Here is an 18030-nt window from a genome sequence, read left to right on the forward strand (position 1 = left end):
AAAATTTATGGTAGAATAAAAATGTGTAAATAGCTAAGGCAATCTTCAAAATAAAAACCAAAAAGAGACACACAGCATATATTAAGCTATCCTAGGAGAGCCATTGTATCTAAAACTGTGTGGGGCTGGCACGGGAACAGATGAATAGTTCCCAGGGGACAAAACAAGGAGTCCAGACACTGACCTGTGAGTAGTCATTAGGACGAGGTTTGGCCATGAGTGACAAAAAAGCCAAAATAACAGAATTGCAAACAGGTTACAAGTGTGTTTCTCACTCACCTGAAAGTCTGAGCTAGAGGCACCAGGGCTGGTTTAGCACTTGGAAGGCTACTTTCCTACTCAAGCCTCCATCCCCAAGGTCATGGTCCAAGGTGATTGCTTCCGCTCCAAACCTCACATCCACTTTCCAGCCAGCAAGAAGGAGGAAAGGACTAAGAGCAAGCCCTTTCCACTGTAAGGACACATCCCAGCAGCTGCCATGCCACTTCCACTTCCAAACATTGGCCAGGACGCAGTCACCTGCCAAGTGTAGCCGCACACCAGGCTGGGATTGTAGGCAGTCCCAGAGAGTCTGTGCCCTGCCAAGCACCAGGTTCTGTAACCACAGAAATAAGGAAGGGGGATAGGATGGGTACCATGGGTAACTGCAGGTTTCTGCCACACACCACGTGTACATGGGAAGTTGGTATATGATAGAGGGAGCATCACCTATCAGTGGAGGGTTTTTGAAATTGGTATTTGGGAAATTGGCTCAATATATGGAGAAAAACAAACTTAAGTTCATACTTTACACAAAGTAAACAAAATAAAAGTTTGATTAAAGATCTAAATTAGAAAGATAACACATTCACTTTAATAGAATATCTTTATGATCTCAGAAAGATTCCCTAAAAAAGCACAAACATTCGAGTAGAAAAATAATTGCTCAGACTACATAAAAATGAAAGGAATCTCTTCAACAAAGGTCAAAGCTAACAGGTGACAGTCTGGGCAAAGATTCTTCTGACCGTAGCAAACAAAACTCGCTCAGGCTGCAGTGCAGAAGCGGGGAGGCAGGAGGCAGAGTCCAGCTTGGTGGCTGTGGCAATAATCCAGGAGCAAGAGGGTGATCTGGGCCTGAGGGGAAACAGTGGGGAGATGGGATGGCGCTTACAGGTCATCGAAGGCAATCTCTTCTCTTTGCTGGGGAAACTGAGGCCCAAGGGCAGTTAGAGCAGTGAAGAGATCAACAAGAGCTGGGATCGGCCTGTTCATTGCAAAATGAGGTAAAGACCCAGTTCTCTTGACTCTGCCTTGGTGAGAAGAGACTGTGAGTCCGCCTCCCTCATGCATTTCTATAAACATTTATTGGTGCCTGCTCTGTGTCAAGTTCTGTGCTGAGCACTGGGGATACAGAAAGGGAAAAGACAAGCACAGTCCCTGTACATGAAATGGCATCAGCCTAAGGAGAGGAAACCAGGCACGTGTGATAGAGAATTCGTGCTATAAGAGAAACCAGAGGGAGGGGTAGGAGATGAATTCAGTCTATGTGAGAGGCCATGGAGCTGAGTGACTGAGAGCCTGGTCCAGCTCCTACCATCACCTGTGTGGCCTCAGGTACGCCACTTGGCCTTCTCCTCGTTAGCTTACAGAGTCGTTGTGAGGATTTCATCAGCAGAGCAGTATGGCCTGTCCAGGGCTTCATTCTGGGGTCAGGCAGCCTTGGGAAATGTCCAGAATGACAGGCAGAGATCTTGCATTCCTTACACCATCACGGGAGCTCTGTGGTCAGACTCAGAAGAGAGCCTCTCCCTGCTCCGAGGGTGATTCTGTTCTCTGTCTCGTCGCAGGCATCCTTCACAAAGGGAATGGGGAGAACCAGTTTGTGTCTCAGCAGCCCCCCGTCATCGGGAGCATCATGGGCAATGGGCGCCGGAGAAGCATCTCCTGCCCCAGTTGCAACGGCCTTGCTGACGGCAACAAGCTCCTGGCCCCCGTGGCCCTGACGTGCGGCTCCGATGGCAGCCTCTATGTGGGAGATTTCAACTACATCCGAAGGATCTTCCCCTCCGGGAACGTCACCAACATCCTGGAGTTGAGGTACATAACGTGCTGCCTTCCTCACAGTTCCTACTAACGTCCCTTTGTCATCCTATGGGCCCAGCTGGCCTTACCCACCAGGCCCCGAGAAGGAGCAGGGCAGCGCCTCACCTGTCAGAATCCGGGACCTCTCACTGCCCAGCTCAGAGGCTAAACTGAGCCGAGGGCCCTGAGGAAGCAGCAGCTGATTCCCACAGGGCACTCCAATGTCAAACCTCCCTGGGGACAGGGAGATAGCCTTGGTGTCCAGTTGATGTAGAAGGCTGCTGGCAACCAACAATTAAACTCCTTGGAAGCCCCCTGGATCTTCTTTCTGCTTCCTAGCACCAAACTGATTGGAATCAATCACATGAGTCTTTTAACGAGGGCAAGGGATGGCATCCTGGCTAAGGCCCCCCTGCCGGTGTTACCAAGTTTTGCCCCATTACTTAACATTCATTCAGAGTTAGGAGCAGTTTTTTCAGCTGCCCAATACTGAGTTAAAGCCCTCGGACTAAAACCAGGCATGGTCTGTCTGCTTCTGTGGTGCCACAGAGCCAGCCGAGTCAGCCTCTTCTGTTTCCCCATCCTGACTGACCAGGCATAGCCGTTCTTACGGAGCGAGCGGGGAAGGGCCTGGTGTGGCTTTTCCCCATGCCTCCCTCAGCCGGATCTCCTTACAACCACAGCACTGTCTTAGGGTGGGTTCTTGGGTTACCAGAAGCTGAGGTTACAGATAGGGGTGCCCCACGCTCCCTTTCAGGAGACACTGCACCAAGTTCTTCACGGCCGCTTTCTCCCGGGCTGGGATCCAGGTGAACAGCACAGCCCTTGGGCAGGAAAGCCTTCCTCCAGAGCGGCCAGGGGAAAAGCAATCTCGCTTTTGTGAGGCCCCTACTATTCATCCAGTTAGGAGTTCTGCGAGCTAGTTAGTGCTGATGACCATGGAATTTTAAAAACCCGCCAACGGTCCAGCTTCTGGAATGGTGGATGCAAACCCAGAAGGCCATCGGGCAGCTCTGCCGCACCAAAGATTGGTCCCCTGGACCCATGGAGGCCACTCTGGCTTAATGCCTTGCTCAGGTCCTCTCTGGAGGTCCGTGCCTGCTGAGAATCTCATTCTGCAGTGCACATGGCTGACCGACAGCCATGGCAGCCCCGAGAGCAGAGTGTTGGTATTTGTCCACTCACACAGGGACAGGAAGGAGAGGGTCTTTGCATGAAAAGGATTAGAAGCTCATATTCTGTGGACTCATAGATAATAGGCTGAATGAGAACCAGGCCACCAATGGAGTATTCTCTGCCTTTCTTCTCTCTTTTATGAGTGTGATTGGCAGAGGCATCTGCCAAGAAAGAGGGAACCCTTGAGTATAATTGCTTCAGTCAACTACTAATATTGTCTTTCTACCTCCTGTCGTGTGATGGAAAGGGCCGTGGACAGGGGGTCAGTCCACCTTGGCAGACAAGCTATACAACTTTGGGGAAGACACCCTCTTCTGGGTCTCCATTTTCTTTTCTTTTCTTTTTGTCAATCCTCACCCAAGGATATTTTTTCCATTGATTTTTAGAGAGAGTGGAAGGGAGGGAAATGAAGAGAGAGAGAAATATCAATGTGAGAGAGACACATTGATCATTTACCTCCTGCACATTCCGCTACTGGGGCGGGGATCGAACCGCAATCCAGATACATGCCCTTGACTGGGAATCAAACCCGTGACCATTCAGTGCTTAGGCCGAGGCTCTAATCACTGAGCAACACCGACCAGCTCTAGGCCTCCATTGTCAACCTTTCAAATAAGAGATCCATTTTTCCTGCCTCCTTCCCACTGTTTCAGGGAGATCAAGGAAGACAGTGGGTAAGGAAGGGAGGCGTCAATGAAATTTGGAAAGAAAGATAAATGGATCATCTTGATTTAGTTTTCTTTGAGTCTTTTTGTCCCGGTCTGTTTCTCTGTGTTACTGTCTCCCTTCTAATTATAGCATATCTCCCATTCTGTATTCTATTATGAAGATCATTGTAGCAGGTTCTGCAGGTTTTAATAACTCTCAGTAAGGCCCACGGGCAGAGACACAGCAAGGAGCACCTATATCTCCTGGAATGGGTGTCTGTCTGGGGGGTGGGGGTGGACTGCTCAGCCCTGGTGGAAGCAGCAGCATATGTCAACCTCATCCGCTTCCCCGAAGTCAGCCGTGGCGGTGCAGGTGGAACCGTGCCTCTTCCGTGATATGTAGCTGCTTGTAAGTGAGCTCACTGACAAGTAATATCCCATATGAAATATATCAGTGTCATGGTTGCTAAGTCTTTATTTATTATAGTATTGTACTGTACCATTGCTGTCAAGTTTTCAGGCTGCTAATAATGCTTCTAACCCTGCTGCTAACACCTCATTCTTTCTTCTATTCCCTGCTCTGCTGTCTTCTGTCAGAAATAAAGATTTCAGACATAGGTAAGCCAACCAGTGGAGAATTTTCCCGTCTCTGCTCTGCCTTGTTGCATGTTGTATGGTAAGATGCATGTGTCAATTTCAGATGGCTCGATGGCAAATGAACCCTGTGTGGTTGGAACTGATTGCGGGTAATCGGTTAAGATGAGAGGAAGTCGTTAATAACGTTGGGGACAGGTGGTGAGAGCCTGCGCTCTTCTAATCCCTGCAAAGTGCAGCCGCTCCTTTGGTAGTCAGACTGCAGTGATCGGGAGAATGTTAACCTGGGCATAGTAATTTGAACACCACAGTCTGCCTATTCTTAGAATAAAGGAGGACATCATCCTTACTGTGTTGGGTGACTTGGATGGTCACAGTGGGAAGTCCTGATAACATCTGGATCGGGTGAAGGCCCTGGAAGAAGACAGGGCTCAGATCTGTGCTTCTGTGGGCATTCCAGGTGCCTTGGCTTGATGGCTGGGGTGCCAGGTAGCCCCCTGGAAGGCTTGCCAGCAAGGTCAGAGCAGGGGAGGATTTCCAGGCCCGACAGACCACCCGAAGAGAGCAATCCCCAAATAGGAACTTTGTCACAGAGTAGACTTGTCATGTAGGCTCACAATGACACTGCAGCAGACAGAATTGGGCCTCATCAGACCAACAGAGAGAAATGTCTGCCTGCCATCGTCTCCGGTCACTGCAGTACTCGTCTGACTCCCAGGTGACAGTGACCTCGGAGTCCCCCAGCTTCACACACGTGAAAGTCGCCATGGGCAGATGGGGCTGTGGCTGGCATTTCTGCAGAGGGGTTCTCAGTCACCCACACGTGGCTCAGACCATAGTGGCACATGCTAAGGTGGGATGAAAGAAAGTCTTAGAATGGTATATAGAGGCAGACCAATCCCAAATCCAATAATGATGATATGCATATCTATATAGTGAGATTATAGTATTAATGTAATAATCATAAATGTTAAATGTATATAGAGCTTCTTAGTGTGTAGCAGAGAAGGGTTAAATGATTTACATGGAGTAAAGAAGTTCATCCCAAAATCATCCTTTGAATTAAGTACTCATGGTATATCTAATTTACAGATGATAAAACTTGAAAATGACCTTGTGTGACCTTGAAAAAAATTACTTCATCTCTTTGGGCTTTAGCTTCTAACTTGAGGTTAATAAAATCTCCCATGGAGATTATTGTAAGAGTTACAGAGGACGTTTGTAACGTATCTAGCATTGTGCCAGGCACAGAAAGGAGTTCCAGAAATAGTAGTAATAATAATAATATATTATTATTAGATAGTAATAATAATAATTTATTTTTAACATCATCATAACAATTATATGATGATGATGATGATGTCTCCATCTTTCCCAAAAAGGAATTCAATCCTTCAATCCTCTTAACAAACAAAGACACAGGCAGTAAAGTAAATTAAATAGAACTTGGGAACAAAATAAAAAGGAGGAAACACATATATGTGGTCATATATCAAATTAGACTCTGAACCTCCTGCCAGCCAGAATAAACAGGGAAACATAATAATTTTCATGGTTTGCATTATCAGAAATGGGAAAATCTGTTCACTTCTCAGAGGAGGAATATTTTTTCCTGACACTGAAATCTAAACCAGATTTTCAGTGAGCTTTGTATGGATAACACTGAACTATGTATGGATATGTGCCCTCAAGTTCAGATTTATAGTAAACACAGTACATTTCATATGAAGATCTTCATTGAAAACCTAGCATTTAAATTAAAACCTTCACTCAATGGCGGTGACCTCCTGGGACACAGCTGGGGTGTAGGGGGGCCTAGCTGGGAAGAGTCAAGAGGCCAGGGTGTTGTCCAGCTTTTCCATGCATTCATCATGTGACCGTGGGCCGGGCGCCTGGCTTTTTTGCTTTTAATCTCAGCATCTTTAATTGAGAGAGTTGTGGTTTGAGTGTCTTTTGTTTCTGATGTTTAGTTATCTTTTGATAGATAGATAGATCCATGGTATGATTTCAAAGCCAGTTTCCTGGCCTCTTGCAATTCATTGTTTTTCTCAGGTGCTAAGAACTATTTCTAAAGTGAACCAGAGTGGGAGGGAATAAAGGATTTTCCTTCTGCCTTTTGGTTTCTAAAGTCAAAACAAAGTGAGAAGACCTGGGTTCTAGCTCTGATTCTCACTGGCACCTGGGTATTGACAAACCTCTTCCTCTCTCTGGGCCTTCATGTCCCCATCAGTAAATGTCAGACGTGGATTAAAGGAATTGTAAAATCTTGTCCTCTTTATCCATTACTGTCTCCACTGTTCCCAGGAATAGCCTTTGGCTCAGGCTGGTGCTCTTAGCCTGCGTGGGTGCTCCCCAGAGCAGTCTCTTCTCTGCCTTCGGCCTTTTCAGCCTCAATATGCCACCAGCCTACCACACTGGGCATAAGCAGTCCAGGGACAACAATCCTTTGGGCATCTTCCTCCCTGGACGCCATTAGGAAACACAGATCCTTATCTCCTTCAAATCTCTTCCCTAGGGTCATGGAGGAATGTTTGAAGCCTGTTGTTTAGAAGTACATTTGAACTCACCTCCATTAATCCGAGCTATACGTATTCTGTTAATTCTAACAGAGTCCTTAACTGCCCAGGAAATAGAACAGACAGGACAATATTAAGTCTGCCATTCTTGGCTTTTCCATTATGCAATAACATAAATATTCTGGAGGTTTCACATGAAGACCAGCTGCCATTTATTGGGGTTTATTTATTTATTTATTTATTGTTAACCCTCATCCAAGGATATTTTTCCATTGATTTTTGGAGGAGGGAGAGGAGAGAGAGAGAGAGAGAGAGAGAAAAAAAAATCAATGTGAAAGAGACGCATCAATGAGTTGCCTCCCACACGCGCCCCAACCAGGGCTGGGGACCGAGCCTGCAACTGAAGTACATGCCCCTGGCCAGTGCCAGGCCATCCAGCCTGAACAGACAGATGCCTTTGACTTAAAAGACTTTCCAGAGATTTAGAGGATGCTATCAATACTGAGATGCAGTTAGAGGGCCTGAGGATTATCAGGCCGTGTACAGGAACTGAAACAGCTTCCCAGGAGTTATGAGTCCAACTCCAATGTGGCCTAGACTTTGATGAAATTGTAAAGCAGTGCCAAGTCAAGCTTACTAAGAAATACCTATGCTCTAGTCCAGCGATCGCCAACTGGTGGTCCGTGGACCACTGGTGGTCCATGAGGTCCAAAAGGTTGGTGACCGCTGCTCTAGTCCTCTCCAAGTGCAAAAACAGACATGATGACTAGTCATCAAACAACAGTTCTGATATGGAGTACCTACAAGGTGCCATGATGCTAAAGATCTGTCACATATGATTTTATATAATTTTCACAATTTACTGGCCAGGTACCTGTTAACATCCCCGTTCTGTAGATGAAGAAAACTTGAGGCTCAGGAGGCCAGCTAACTTGCTCAAGTTTGAGAACCTGGAAAAAACAGAGCTAGACCTCGAACCCAGGTGGAGCAGACTCCAAGCGGTGCATTTTCCTACCCTGTGCCCAGAGGCAGTGCCTTGTCTCTGCGATGCCTGGGTGCCGCCGAGGTCTGACCTCACTTTCCTGTTAGCACAGCCTGGTCTTCACGGCTGGTCTCCAGGAGTGGAACCATCATGAGCACCGCTCCTGTGTTTTGTTTATTTTCCATTGTATGTTGCTGCCAATTACAACTAGTCCTGCAACTCATTTATATCTGCCTGCAAGAGGGAGACTCCTGGGCTCCTGATAAGTATAACATCTGTGTCAAGTGAAGACCATGTGGATGCTGACTGGGAGTCAGATCTGGCAGGGTCTTGTCAGTCAGTCCCAGGAAGGGTTATGGCTGCTGTGAAAATTCTGTGGAAGAAGAGTTCGTATGTCTTTTTTATTATTATTAAATCTTTATTGTTGAAGGTATTACATATGTCCCCTTTTTTCCCCGTTGACCCTTTCTAGCCCACCCCGCCCCCTGCCCCAGGCCTCCACCACCCTATTATCTGTGTCCACACAAGTTCTTTGGTTGATCTCTTCCCTCCCACTGTCCAACGCTTTAAGTGGTTTTAAAGTCAAGCTCTTTTGTGTTTCTGGCTTGGATTTACAGGCCACCTATGGTAAGCCTCATGGACAATCCTTTTAAGAAAACATGTATTGAGCACCTGATATGGGGATGGCACGGGGCTGAGGCTGGGCCTGGCAATCATTGGCATTAATAGTTGGGTGGAAGAGAGAGAGTTAGACCCACCATATCTCGAGTCAGACAAGTTGGGGAACTCTTCCCCAAAATAGGTACATCATCCACATATGATTTTGTTGCTTGGATTTAAGTTGTATGCCTCTGGCTACCTGGTAGGAAAGAAGAAGGTGCTCACCAACTGGCATGTCCTTGTCTTCCAGTCACAGTCCAGCGCACAAATACTACCTGACGACAGACCCCATGAGCGGGGCTGTCTTCCTCTCCGACACCAACAGCCGGCGGGTCTTCAAGATCAAGTCCACCACGGTGGTAAAGGACCTCGTCAAGAACTCCGAGGTCGTCGCGGGGACAGGTGACCAGTGCCTCCCCTTTGATGACACCCGCTGCGGGGATGGTGGGAAGGCCACGGAAGCCACACTTACCAATCCCAGGGGTAAGGCTTTGTTTTTCAATCACTTTCAGTTAACATGTATTGGGGTGTTTTCCTTTTCCCAAAGAAATAGATGTTTATTATTGGGAAATTTTTTTGGAAAATACCATGAACTCTGTGGAGAAAAGTTGACATTATCATAATTCTACCTCCCAGAAAAATTCTCAGTTAACATTTCCTATCTTTCCTTTTAGCCTTTTTTCTAAGTGTGTGGGTACACGTAATACTCACCAAAAATAAAGTGAGATCACATTAAACAAACGTTTAGTGACCTACCTTTTGTCCTAACTGATAACAAGTGAACATTCTCCATGCCATTAGTCTTTGTACTGATTTTTAATGGCTGTATGGTGTTCCAGCAAGTGAATGGCCCATCATTTAGTTGGACATGTGTGCTGTCTCTCACACTATTATTTTATAAAATCATTGCAGTGTATCATCTCTGTTCATAGGCTATAGGATGAGTTAACTAAGTTTCCATTTGAGTCCCACAAAAAGTTGGGCCTCTTCATACCCACAATCACAATTTTTTCATTCACTTATTCATCAAGTATTTACTGAGGATGCATACGGAGTATGCAGTGCCTTGTGGTTGCGCAGGTAAGTTTATTGTAGCAGGATAAAAGAGACTTGAATGTGAATAAGAGACTTGAATGTGAATACTCTGACATGGGAGAGGGCAGAAGTGCTTCCTGAGACACAAGGAGAAAGACCTCTGCGTGGGAGTCCAAAGCCAAGAGAGGCCCCTGTGCCTAGGAGACTAGGAAGGAAGGCTGTTTGGAGGAGAAGCCAACATTAACAACAAATACCCATCATTCACCTTAAAGCCGGTGACCTAGGGTCCTCATCAATGAAACAGTGGTAATAATACCTTCTGTGTCCACCCCCTACGATTATTCTGAGGGTCAACATTAATATATTGCATGTGATAACCTATAAAAATGCCATGCATGATTATATTATTAAATAGTGCCATATTTCAGGGCCTGGTTCAAATCAAAGCCCTTTCTAATAGATGCTAGTGAAATCAGACAGTCTTGTATTCAAATTCGGTCATTGCCACCTACTAGCCTAGTAACTTTGGGTGAGCTGCTTAACCTCTCTGAGCTTCATTTCCCTTATCTATGAAATAGAGAGATACTATAGAGTTGTAGTACACATTAAATATTATCAGGAATGTTAATGCTTAGTACAATGGTATCAGTCACATAATAAACATCCCATAAATGGGGATTTCTATTATAATTGTTATACTATATTGTATTTGTTATATGACATTCCCTCATATCATATATCATATTGTATGATATCCTATATCTCTACCACATACCTGCAGTGGTCAGGTGGAAATTCTGTGACATCTGTGGTTAATCTTCCTCCTAAATATGATTTCCTAATGCTAAAAGTGTAGCATAGGGCGTAAAGAGCTTACCCGAAGGGACCCTGCATTGTGGTTTTGCTCGGCCACTCCTCTGGGCCTCAGTGTCCCCACTGGTAAATGAGCAGATTGAGCTAAATGATCCCTGAGACCCCTTTGCAACATTTTACTCTATGAATTAAAACCAGGGATTTTTTTCTGAGATTTTTTACTCTCTCCGGGTCTTTCTCAGTTGCTCTACGCCAGTGATTTTCAACCTTTTCATCTCATTTAGTAATCAATTTTAATTACTAAAATTCTGTGGCACACCAAAAAATGTATTATATTTTTTGCCGATCTGACCAAAAAAATAGGTATAATTTTGATTCATTTACACCAGACAGACAGCTGTTGTAATGGTGGCTGTGGTCATTTTTTCATTTGACAATCTAAGGGAAAAGAGGTCAGTGCCCCTGACTAAATAGTCAGGTATTGCATGTCTTAAAAATTCTTGCAGCACACATGTTGAAAATCCCTGCTCTACATACATGTGTTTTCCACCCTACACACACACACACACACACACACACACACACACACACACACACACATACTACACACAGATATAGTGACAGTGAAATTGCCCAGAAGCCTGTGATTAACCCAGATAGAAATGACAAGGGTGCCACAATATGCAGACACTCTGTAACAGGGAGAAGAAAAGCTGTTCATCTATTTAGCACAACAAAAGAAGACAAAATGAAGTAATTAATTAGAGGACAGATTACTTCTATTAGCCTGTGCAGCCAACTTTGTAAACAAGAAACCCAATTGTTCATGGAGCACTCATCAGTCCTAGCAGATGGAAGGAGAGACAGCATAGCCAGGCAGATAAGAAAACTCCTGTCTCGGTACTTGAAGAATGTAATTCATTCACAGTCTAGGCAGAGACCAAAGACAGGCGTCCCGCCTTGAGGCTGCCTGCTCCTCGGTGTGAAATCACTCTCCAGCCCTGAACAGCCCAGGAGGGGGAGCAAGGAACTACTGCCCCTGTGGGCTTGGCTCCCTCAGAAGCCCTTGGTATCTAAAATCATCCTCTGACCTGTCATAGACACGTGGACCCTGAGAGCAAGGGCCTTAAAACCCACACCGTGCTGGTCAAGTTCTCATAATTATTAGTCACTAATAATTATGGAGGGCTAACGATTACAAGTCAGGTGTATTAGCCCCATTTAATGGATTTGGAAACTGAGACTTGGAAGGGGACTGACTCACCCAAGGCTATACCACTGGAAAGCTTGATGCTTCAAGTGTCTCCACCTCTGTGAAGCTTCTTCAGACCCCTTCTTTCAGTTCCTTCCCCAGAGAAAACTGAGCAGGACAAAACTTAACATAGAATCTCTTTTATTTCATCATGAACCCTCTCAGGCTTCAGTCATTCCCTTGGGGCACCAGGGCATGTCTCGCCCGTGGCTCAGCCCCAGCACCCTGAGCCATCCTCCATTTAGGAGGGGTATGTCTAACGCCAGGGATTCTGGACCTGAGGTGGAAGTCAATATCAACCATGAGCGTTTTCTAAACAGGCCTTGGTCCTTGTCCCCACCACCCCCTGTATTTCCCAGAGTGAGGCCAAGCAGTATATGTCGAAAAAACTCTTCAGGTAAACCTACTGCACATCACTGGTTAAGAAGTACTGACTGACTAGAGAGGTTTTCAAACTTTTATTTGTATCATTACTACCCAAGGTGCTTGTCAAAAACACAGATACCTGCTCAGGCTCCACTGCCGTTTTCTGAACAGCTGCCTGGGGGTGCATCTTAGCAAACTCCCAGGGGGTTTGCACACACATCCAAGAGTGGGAAATACAGATTTAGAACAATCCCTTCACTGAACAGCTGAGACACAAATCTAGAGCTCTCCAGTGACTAGCCCAAGGTCACACCGCTGGTCAGGGAGGAAGTCAGCAGGGTGGGACAGTCTAGCAAATGGAGCAGATGATTTTTAATCATAATTTTGACTCCTCTCTTCAATGTGCCTTTTTTAGAAATTAACTTCACCAATATTCTCTACACAAACCCAAAGGATTCTTTTGGGGGGCTCTCAACTTCTGTGATGACAAATGAAACTAGAATAGTATTAGAAAAACGTGAAAGATGGTTATCTTGGAAGGAAAGAAAAATTATTGCCAAAAAGGAGATGTGGTTAGTATAATTAATTACAGGTCTTCAGATGTAGGTTAATTTAAATAATTCACAGTTTTGATATTGAAAAAAAGATCCTCGTTACTGCAACGTCTGGCGTTTAACAAGCCCCCAGAAGGGATGAGTCCAGTGTTTGCGGATGGGTCAGGTGGTAGGTAAAAATCCCCGGAGGCAGCAAGATGGAGGGGAATCTCAAGATGAGTTCTCATCCCTACTCTGAACAAGCCACTCCTCACCTCTGTCCTGTCTCCTCATCTTTAGAAGGGGAATGATTGATGTGCGGAAGAGCCAATCAAATCATGGAGGGGAGGTTCTCTGTCATCCCGCAAGCTCCCTGAGTAGGTGGGTTGTGACCACCTCTAACCCTGAGTGTTCTCTGCCCCAGGCATCACGGTGGACAAGTCGGGGCTGATTTACTTCGTGGATGGCACCATGATCAGACGCATCGACCAGAATGGGGTCATCTCCACCCTCCTGGGCTCCAATGACCTGACCTCAGCCCGGCCCCTCAGCTGTGATTCTGTCATGGATATTTCCCAGGTAAGGAGAAAGCTGTGTCTGCCAGGGCCCTGGGTCTGCACGCCCAACCTCTCACCTGGCACCTAGGCAGCCCGCTGGCCATTGGTCTTTACACCACACAAGCCTTTTAAGAGCACACTCTTGGAGCTGGGTCTGTGCATAACACTCAGGACACCGAGGTGAGTAGGGCACAGCTTCTTGCCCTGGGAGTTCACCATCCGGGATAACAAGTGGTGACAGAGGGCAGCTGTCCCAGGAAGCCTCAAAGGCAGCAGAGAGTCACACTGTGAATTTAAATCCATGGCCACCTGACTTCCCTCTTTGGAAACACAATTACTTACACATTGGCTGTTCTCCTTCTAAACAGGAGGACAGGAATTCCATTCTTCCTTTCCTCTACTATAACCGGGATTGCCTGATACACAGTAGGAACACAACCAGCATTTGGTTGTGTTCCTACTGTGTATCATTAATTGATTGATCGACTGATTGAATCTTGGCTTTGCCATTCACCAGCTGAGTAACTTTAAACAAGTTTCTGAAGTGCTTTGAGCCTCATTTTTCACATCTGTAAAATGGACATCAGCCAGGCAGGATTGCTTTAAGAACACAGAAAGCAATGCCTGTGAGGCTCCTAGCACTGCTTGGCACTTCAGAGGTGATCAATCAACAGAGGTCTTAGTGCCCACTTTCTCAAAGGAGGGGACATTTGTGCCAGGTGTTGAAGGTTGGATAGGGGTTTGCTGGGTGTCAAGGGAGAATGGAGACATTTCATACAAAGGGCATAGCATGTGTGAAGATACAAATATGTTAATGGGCCCAGATATTCAAGGAGCATCGGGAAATTGAATGCCTGAGCATAGGGTTCTTGTAAGGAAATAGTAGCAGGAGTTGAAACTGGAAGCATGATTTAGGGTCAGTTGGTGAAGGTCCATACAAAAGAGTTTGGACCTTCGCAGGTGGCACCAGGAACCTAGCATAGACCAGAGGAAGACACAAGTGACAGCTGTTCAGCATGTCTGTAATTTGTCCCGCAATGACTTGGTGAGGGATATGTCCTTTATTGCTAGGTCCTTTGACAGGGCCTGGCCAGTGCTCAATCGGTGAGCATCCATCTTGCCAGCATGAGCAAAACCAAGGAAACAGGAGGCTGGAGTTACCTTTAATTGCAAATTGGTGTCAGCAATAGCCACAGTTAGCTTGTTAAACCCCCTCACTGCTAGGGGAGCCTGCACACAGGCCTATCCCACTGCCCGTGGACCCACTCCCTGGTGCCCAGCAGGCGGCAGAGGCTGGGAGGCCTCATGGCTCATGCCTACCTCGGTTACAGATGTGTGTCACGGAACCCCTTTCCCAGAGCCCCAGAGCTGCTGCGCGGGTCCCCACGCCCACGTCATATCCCTGTTGGATGCAGATATGATGTCCCTCTGCGCCAGCTGCTGTGATTGCCACACTCCCCAATGGAGTCTTTTCTCTGCTGCTCGTCTTCCCAGTTTGGCGAGCTTCCCTTGCTGGCTGCAGTTTCCCTCTCCGGTCTGTGAGCCCGCCCGGATTACCCAGTCAGGAAGCTGCCACAGCCTGAGGATGTGTGTGCAAGTATTTTAAATTCTTAGAACGGACCCTCCACCAGCCAGCACCGGATGCCAAACACGTTCAATCCACACATGGGGAAATAATTTCACTTTAGATAGAGGCACTGCCAAGCAGCCAGAGCAAAGGCTTGGAGGACAACTGCCGTATAGGAGAGGGACAAACCCACACTGTGATTCAGAAATCCTGAACAAGAAATCTTTATGTCCCTGGTCCTCCCTACCCTGAGCATGGAACCAAAGCGTGGAATTCTTTTGGCCAAACTCTCCAGACACGGGCATGTATTTTTACATGCACATATGGGCAGGGGGCACTGGCTTCCGTTCGCAGAGCCTCTGTTATAAACACCCAGCTACCTTACCATCCCTGGGGACTAGGGAGAGAATCCAGAGAGCTAAGAACACAGCTCAGGAGCAAGAGAGCAAAGAGCAGAACCAGGGAACTCGGACCAGCTGCTCCGGGAGGAGACGAAGACCAGACCCCAGGAGAACCTCGAGGTAGGCAGAGAGTGTGGAAGGAACAACAGGAACAACAGGTTCTCAGCTCAGCTGGCTGCAGCCACCACGGACACAGAGGATAACTCTGGACTTAGGGTCCAAAATGATTTCCTGAGAACCTATTCTGTTCCACACACATTTAGAAACGGGGACACAGAGATGAGTACTGCTCCACGTTTCCTGTTTAGCTGTCAAAATAATCCCAAGAGCTAGCTCTTATCGAGCCCATTTTACAGATCAGGACACTGAGGCTTGGTGACAGAAAATGCAGTTATAAATGGAGAGCCCTGGGCTAGGCTCCACCAGGGATGTGAAAATGAATTGTTTTTAATCAAATCAAGTACATCAATTACCTAGCACAGTGCCGGCCAGCTAGCAATAGGCTGTAACTATTCATTCCCTTTATAATTTGCTAAGGGCTGCCTTGTACGTTGTCCTGTTTGATTCCCACGCTCACTTTATGTACTATTTATTACCTGCATTTACATAGGGGGAAAGCAGTTCAAAGTATTTAAGTAACTCGAGTAAGATCACACCTGTAGGAATTGTGGAGCCGAGAGAGGACGCGAGGGTGTCCTGGCCCCAAATCCCTCCCTCTCTCTATGCCCCTCGCAGTCGTTCCTTTGTTCATTCATTTGACAATCCAGCTTTTGAAGCAAATCACTTTGCAACAAGGCAGTCACCTCAAAGTGCTTCTATAAGGGCACCGCAGCTGGGGAGGACAGGAGAGGGGCTCCATGCCCCCTCAGGACCACAGGACGTGGGAGCGGGAGGGGCCACCGTATGAAGGCTCCTCCCTCCGTGTGGGCGATGGGAAATGAAGCCTCAGCGTGATCGTCACTAATAGGGAGGCGAGGTCAGAGAAGCGTGGGCACTTGGTCTGGCCCAGGACATCACACGGGCACTGGGACAGCCAGGACTGGCTCCCAGAGCACAGCTTCCCTCCCGGGCCTCTGCACACGGGGCTGTAAAGGAGAGAGCAGGGAAGCGCTCACCCTTCCTTCATCCCCCTCTCTCCTCCCCCTCTCCCTGCCGTGGTCCCCTCTTCCCCCTCCCCACCCACTCATCAGGGAGCCATCTTTTCATCATAATGACAGGCAGAAAGGTCTGGGCAAGCAGGTCCCCAAGGTGCCACAGGACCAGAGGGCATAAAATATTTAGCAGCGAGTGTTGACAAGAAATGGGTTTTAGGAAATTGAAAATTCCCCTGTCACTTTAGAGTAAACTGTGTTCTTGATGCAGCTGAAGGCTGTGGGCCTCTGTGCTGCAGAGAGCACTGGGAGGCGTGAAGGCAGCCGCCTGGCATCAGCGCTGCCCTGCCTCAGGCTCCCTGTCCTGTGAGGACAGAGGGACCCAGGCTGGGAGCGAGGGAGCAGGAAGACCTTAGGAGGCAGGGCCTGGGGATCGCGCTCGGACGAAAACGAGAAAGGGCCTGCCCCATCCTGAGAAGGGCCCTCAGCTAATGGGGCAGATGAAGGTGGCCACGTCTCCTGTGTAAGTAATTTACAGGGGTTTCTCTTCACATTTGTAAAGTGTCACATAGACATTGTAGGAAATATACAAAGTTAGTAATGGCAAAGAAGAAAGTTAAAATTGCCTCTGATCCCAATATGGTTACCATCTTGGGGTATATCCCTCAAGCTTTTCATCTCCTCTCTATCCATAATCCATCTAATTTGCTGTATTTTCCCCCAGTTGGGATCACACTGTACTTACAGTTCTGTAACCTGTTCTTTCCACATAATACATGGCGAACGGTTTCTGATGTCATTAAATATCCAGCTGTAACATCAGTTATAACGGCTACACAGACTATTTTAATTTATGGGTGAACTAAATGTACCATAACTTATTTAGCCCATCCTCTGTTGTTGGGCATTTGAAGTGGTTCCAGTTTTTCACCATTATTTGAAATGGCTGTGATAATTACCCTTATAGACAATGGTGTACACGATTATATTTCTGGAAGAGAAATTTCTTATCTAAAGGTTTATGCTTGTTTAAATAAGCCCAAATTAGACCGAATGCCAATGTTTTATAGGGGACTCACTCAGGAAACTAAGGTGATGAGTCCCTAGGGATCAGATAAGCAAACCAGCTGAAGGCAGCGCCTGTCAGCACTTCCAGCCCCTGTGCAGTGTGGCTGGACCCCTTGGGGACACAGCTTCATGGCAGCTCCCGCCCATGCGATATATCCAACCATGCAGCCTCCATCCACTCAACAAAGCGTTCCTCACCTCACCCACACCTGCCAGCAGCCTTCCCCGCGTGCCCACCTACAGACTCAGTATGGTCCCTGCCAGCTTCCCAGCCTGACTCAGAAGAGGCTCTGACATGGGGCCCAGGACCTCTGAACCCCTCCTTCCCATTGCTGGGAGCACCTGTTCTCCATGGCACTAAACACCATTATCTAGAGCAGGGCTTCACAAACTTCAGTGTGCATGGGAGTCCCCCAGGGATGTTGTTTAAATACAGCTTCTGACGCAGTAGGTTTGGGTGAGGCCTGCCATTCTGCATTTCTGACTAGCTCCCAGGTGAGGCCAGTGCTGCTGGTCAGTGATCACACAGGGAGGAGACAGGATCCAGTGGTCATTTCCAGCCCCATGTTAGAATCACCCGGGAAGCTTTGGAAATCATGCCAGGTCCCGAGCCCTACGACCAGGGATCTGACTTCATTGACCAGGGGTGGGATTTGAACACCAATACTTTCTAAAATCACTGCAGGTCATTTGAATGGGTGGCCAAAT

General features: G+C 47.1%; 1 protein-coding gene across 4 annotated transcripts in view; it reads left to right on the forward strand.

The window, feature by feature from the left end:
• The window catches only part of TENM4 (teneurin transmembrane protein 4), a 377541-nt gene that overhangs the window by 318908 nt on the left and 40603 nt on the right, over positions 1-18030 (forward strand). For all 4 annotated transcript variants that reach the window (XM_054725404.1, XM_054725405.1, XM_054725406.1 and 1 more), the window contains 4 exons: positions 1830-2079; positions 4485-4505; positions 8890-9122; positions 13063-13217. In XM_054725404.1, the coding sequence (XP_054581379.1) occupies positions 1830-2079; positions 4485-4505; positions 8890-9122; positions 13063-13217 (659 nt within the window). The remainder of the gene's footprint in view (positions 1-1829; positions 2080-4484; positions 4506-8889; positions 9123-13062; positions 13218-18030) is intronic.

Source organism: Eptesicus fuscus, chromosome 13, assembly GCF_027574615.1.
Source record: "Eptesicus fuscus isolate TK198812 chromosome 13, DD_ASM_mEF_20220401, whole genome shotgun sequence".
Classification (NCBI taxonomy): domain Eukaryota; kingdom Metazoa; phylum Chordata; class Mammalia; order Chiroptera; family Vespertilionidae; genus Eptesicus; species Eptesicus fuscus.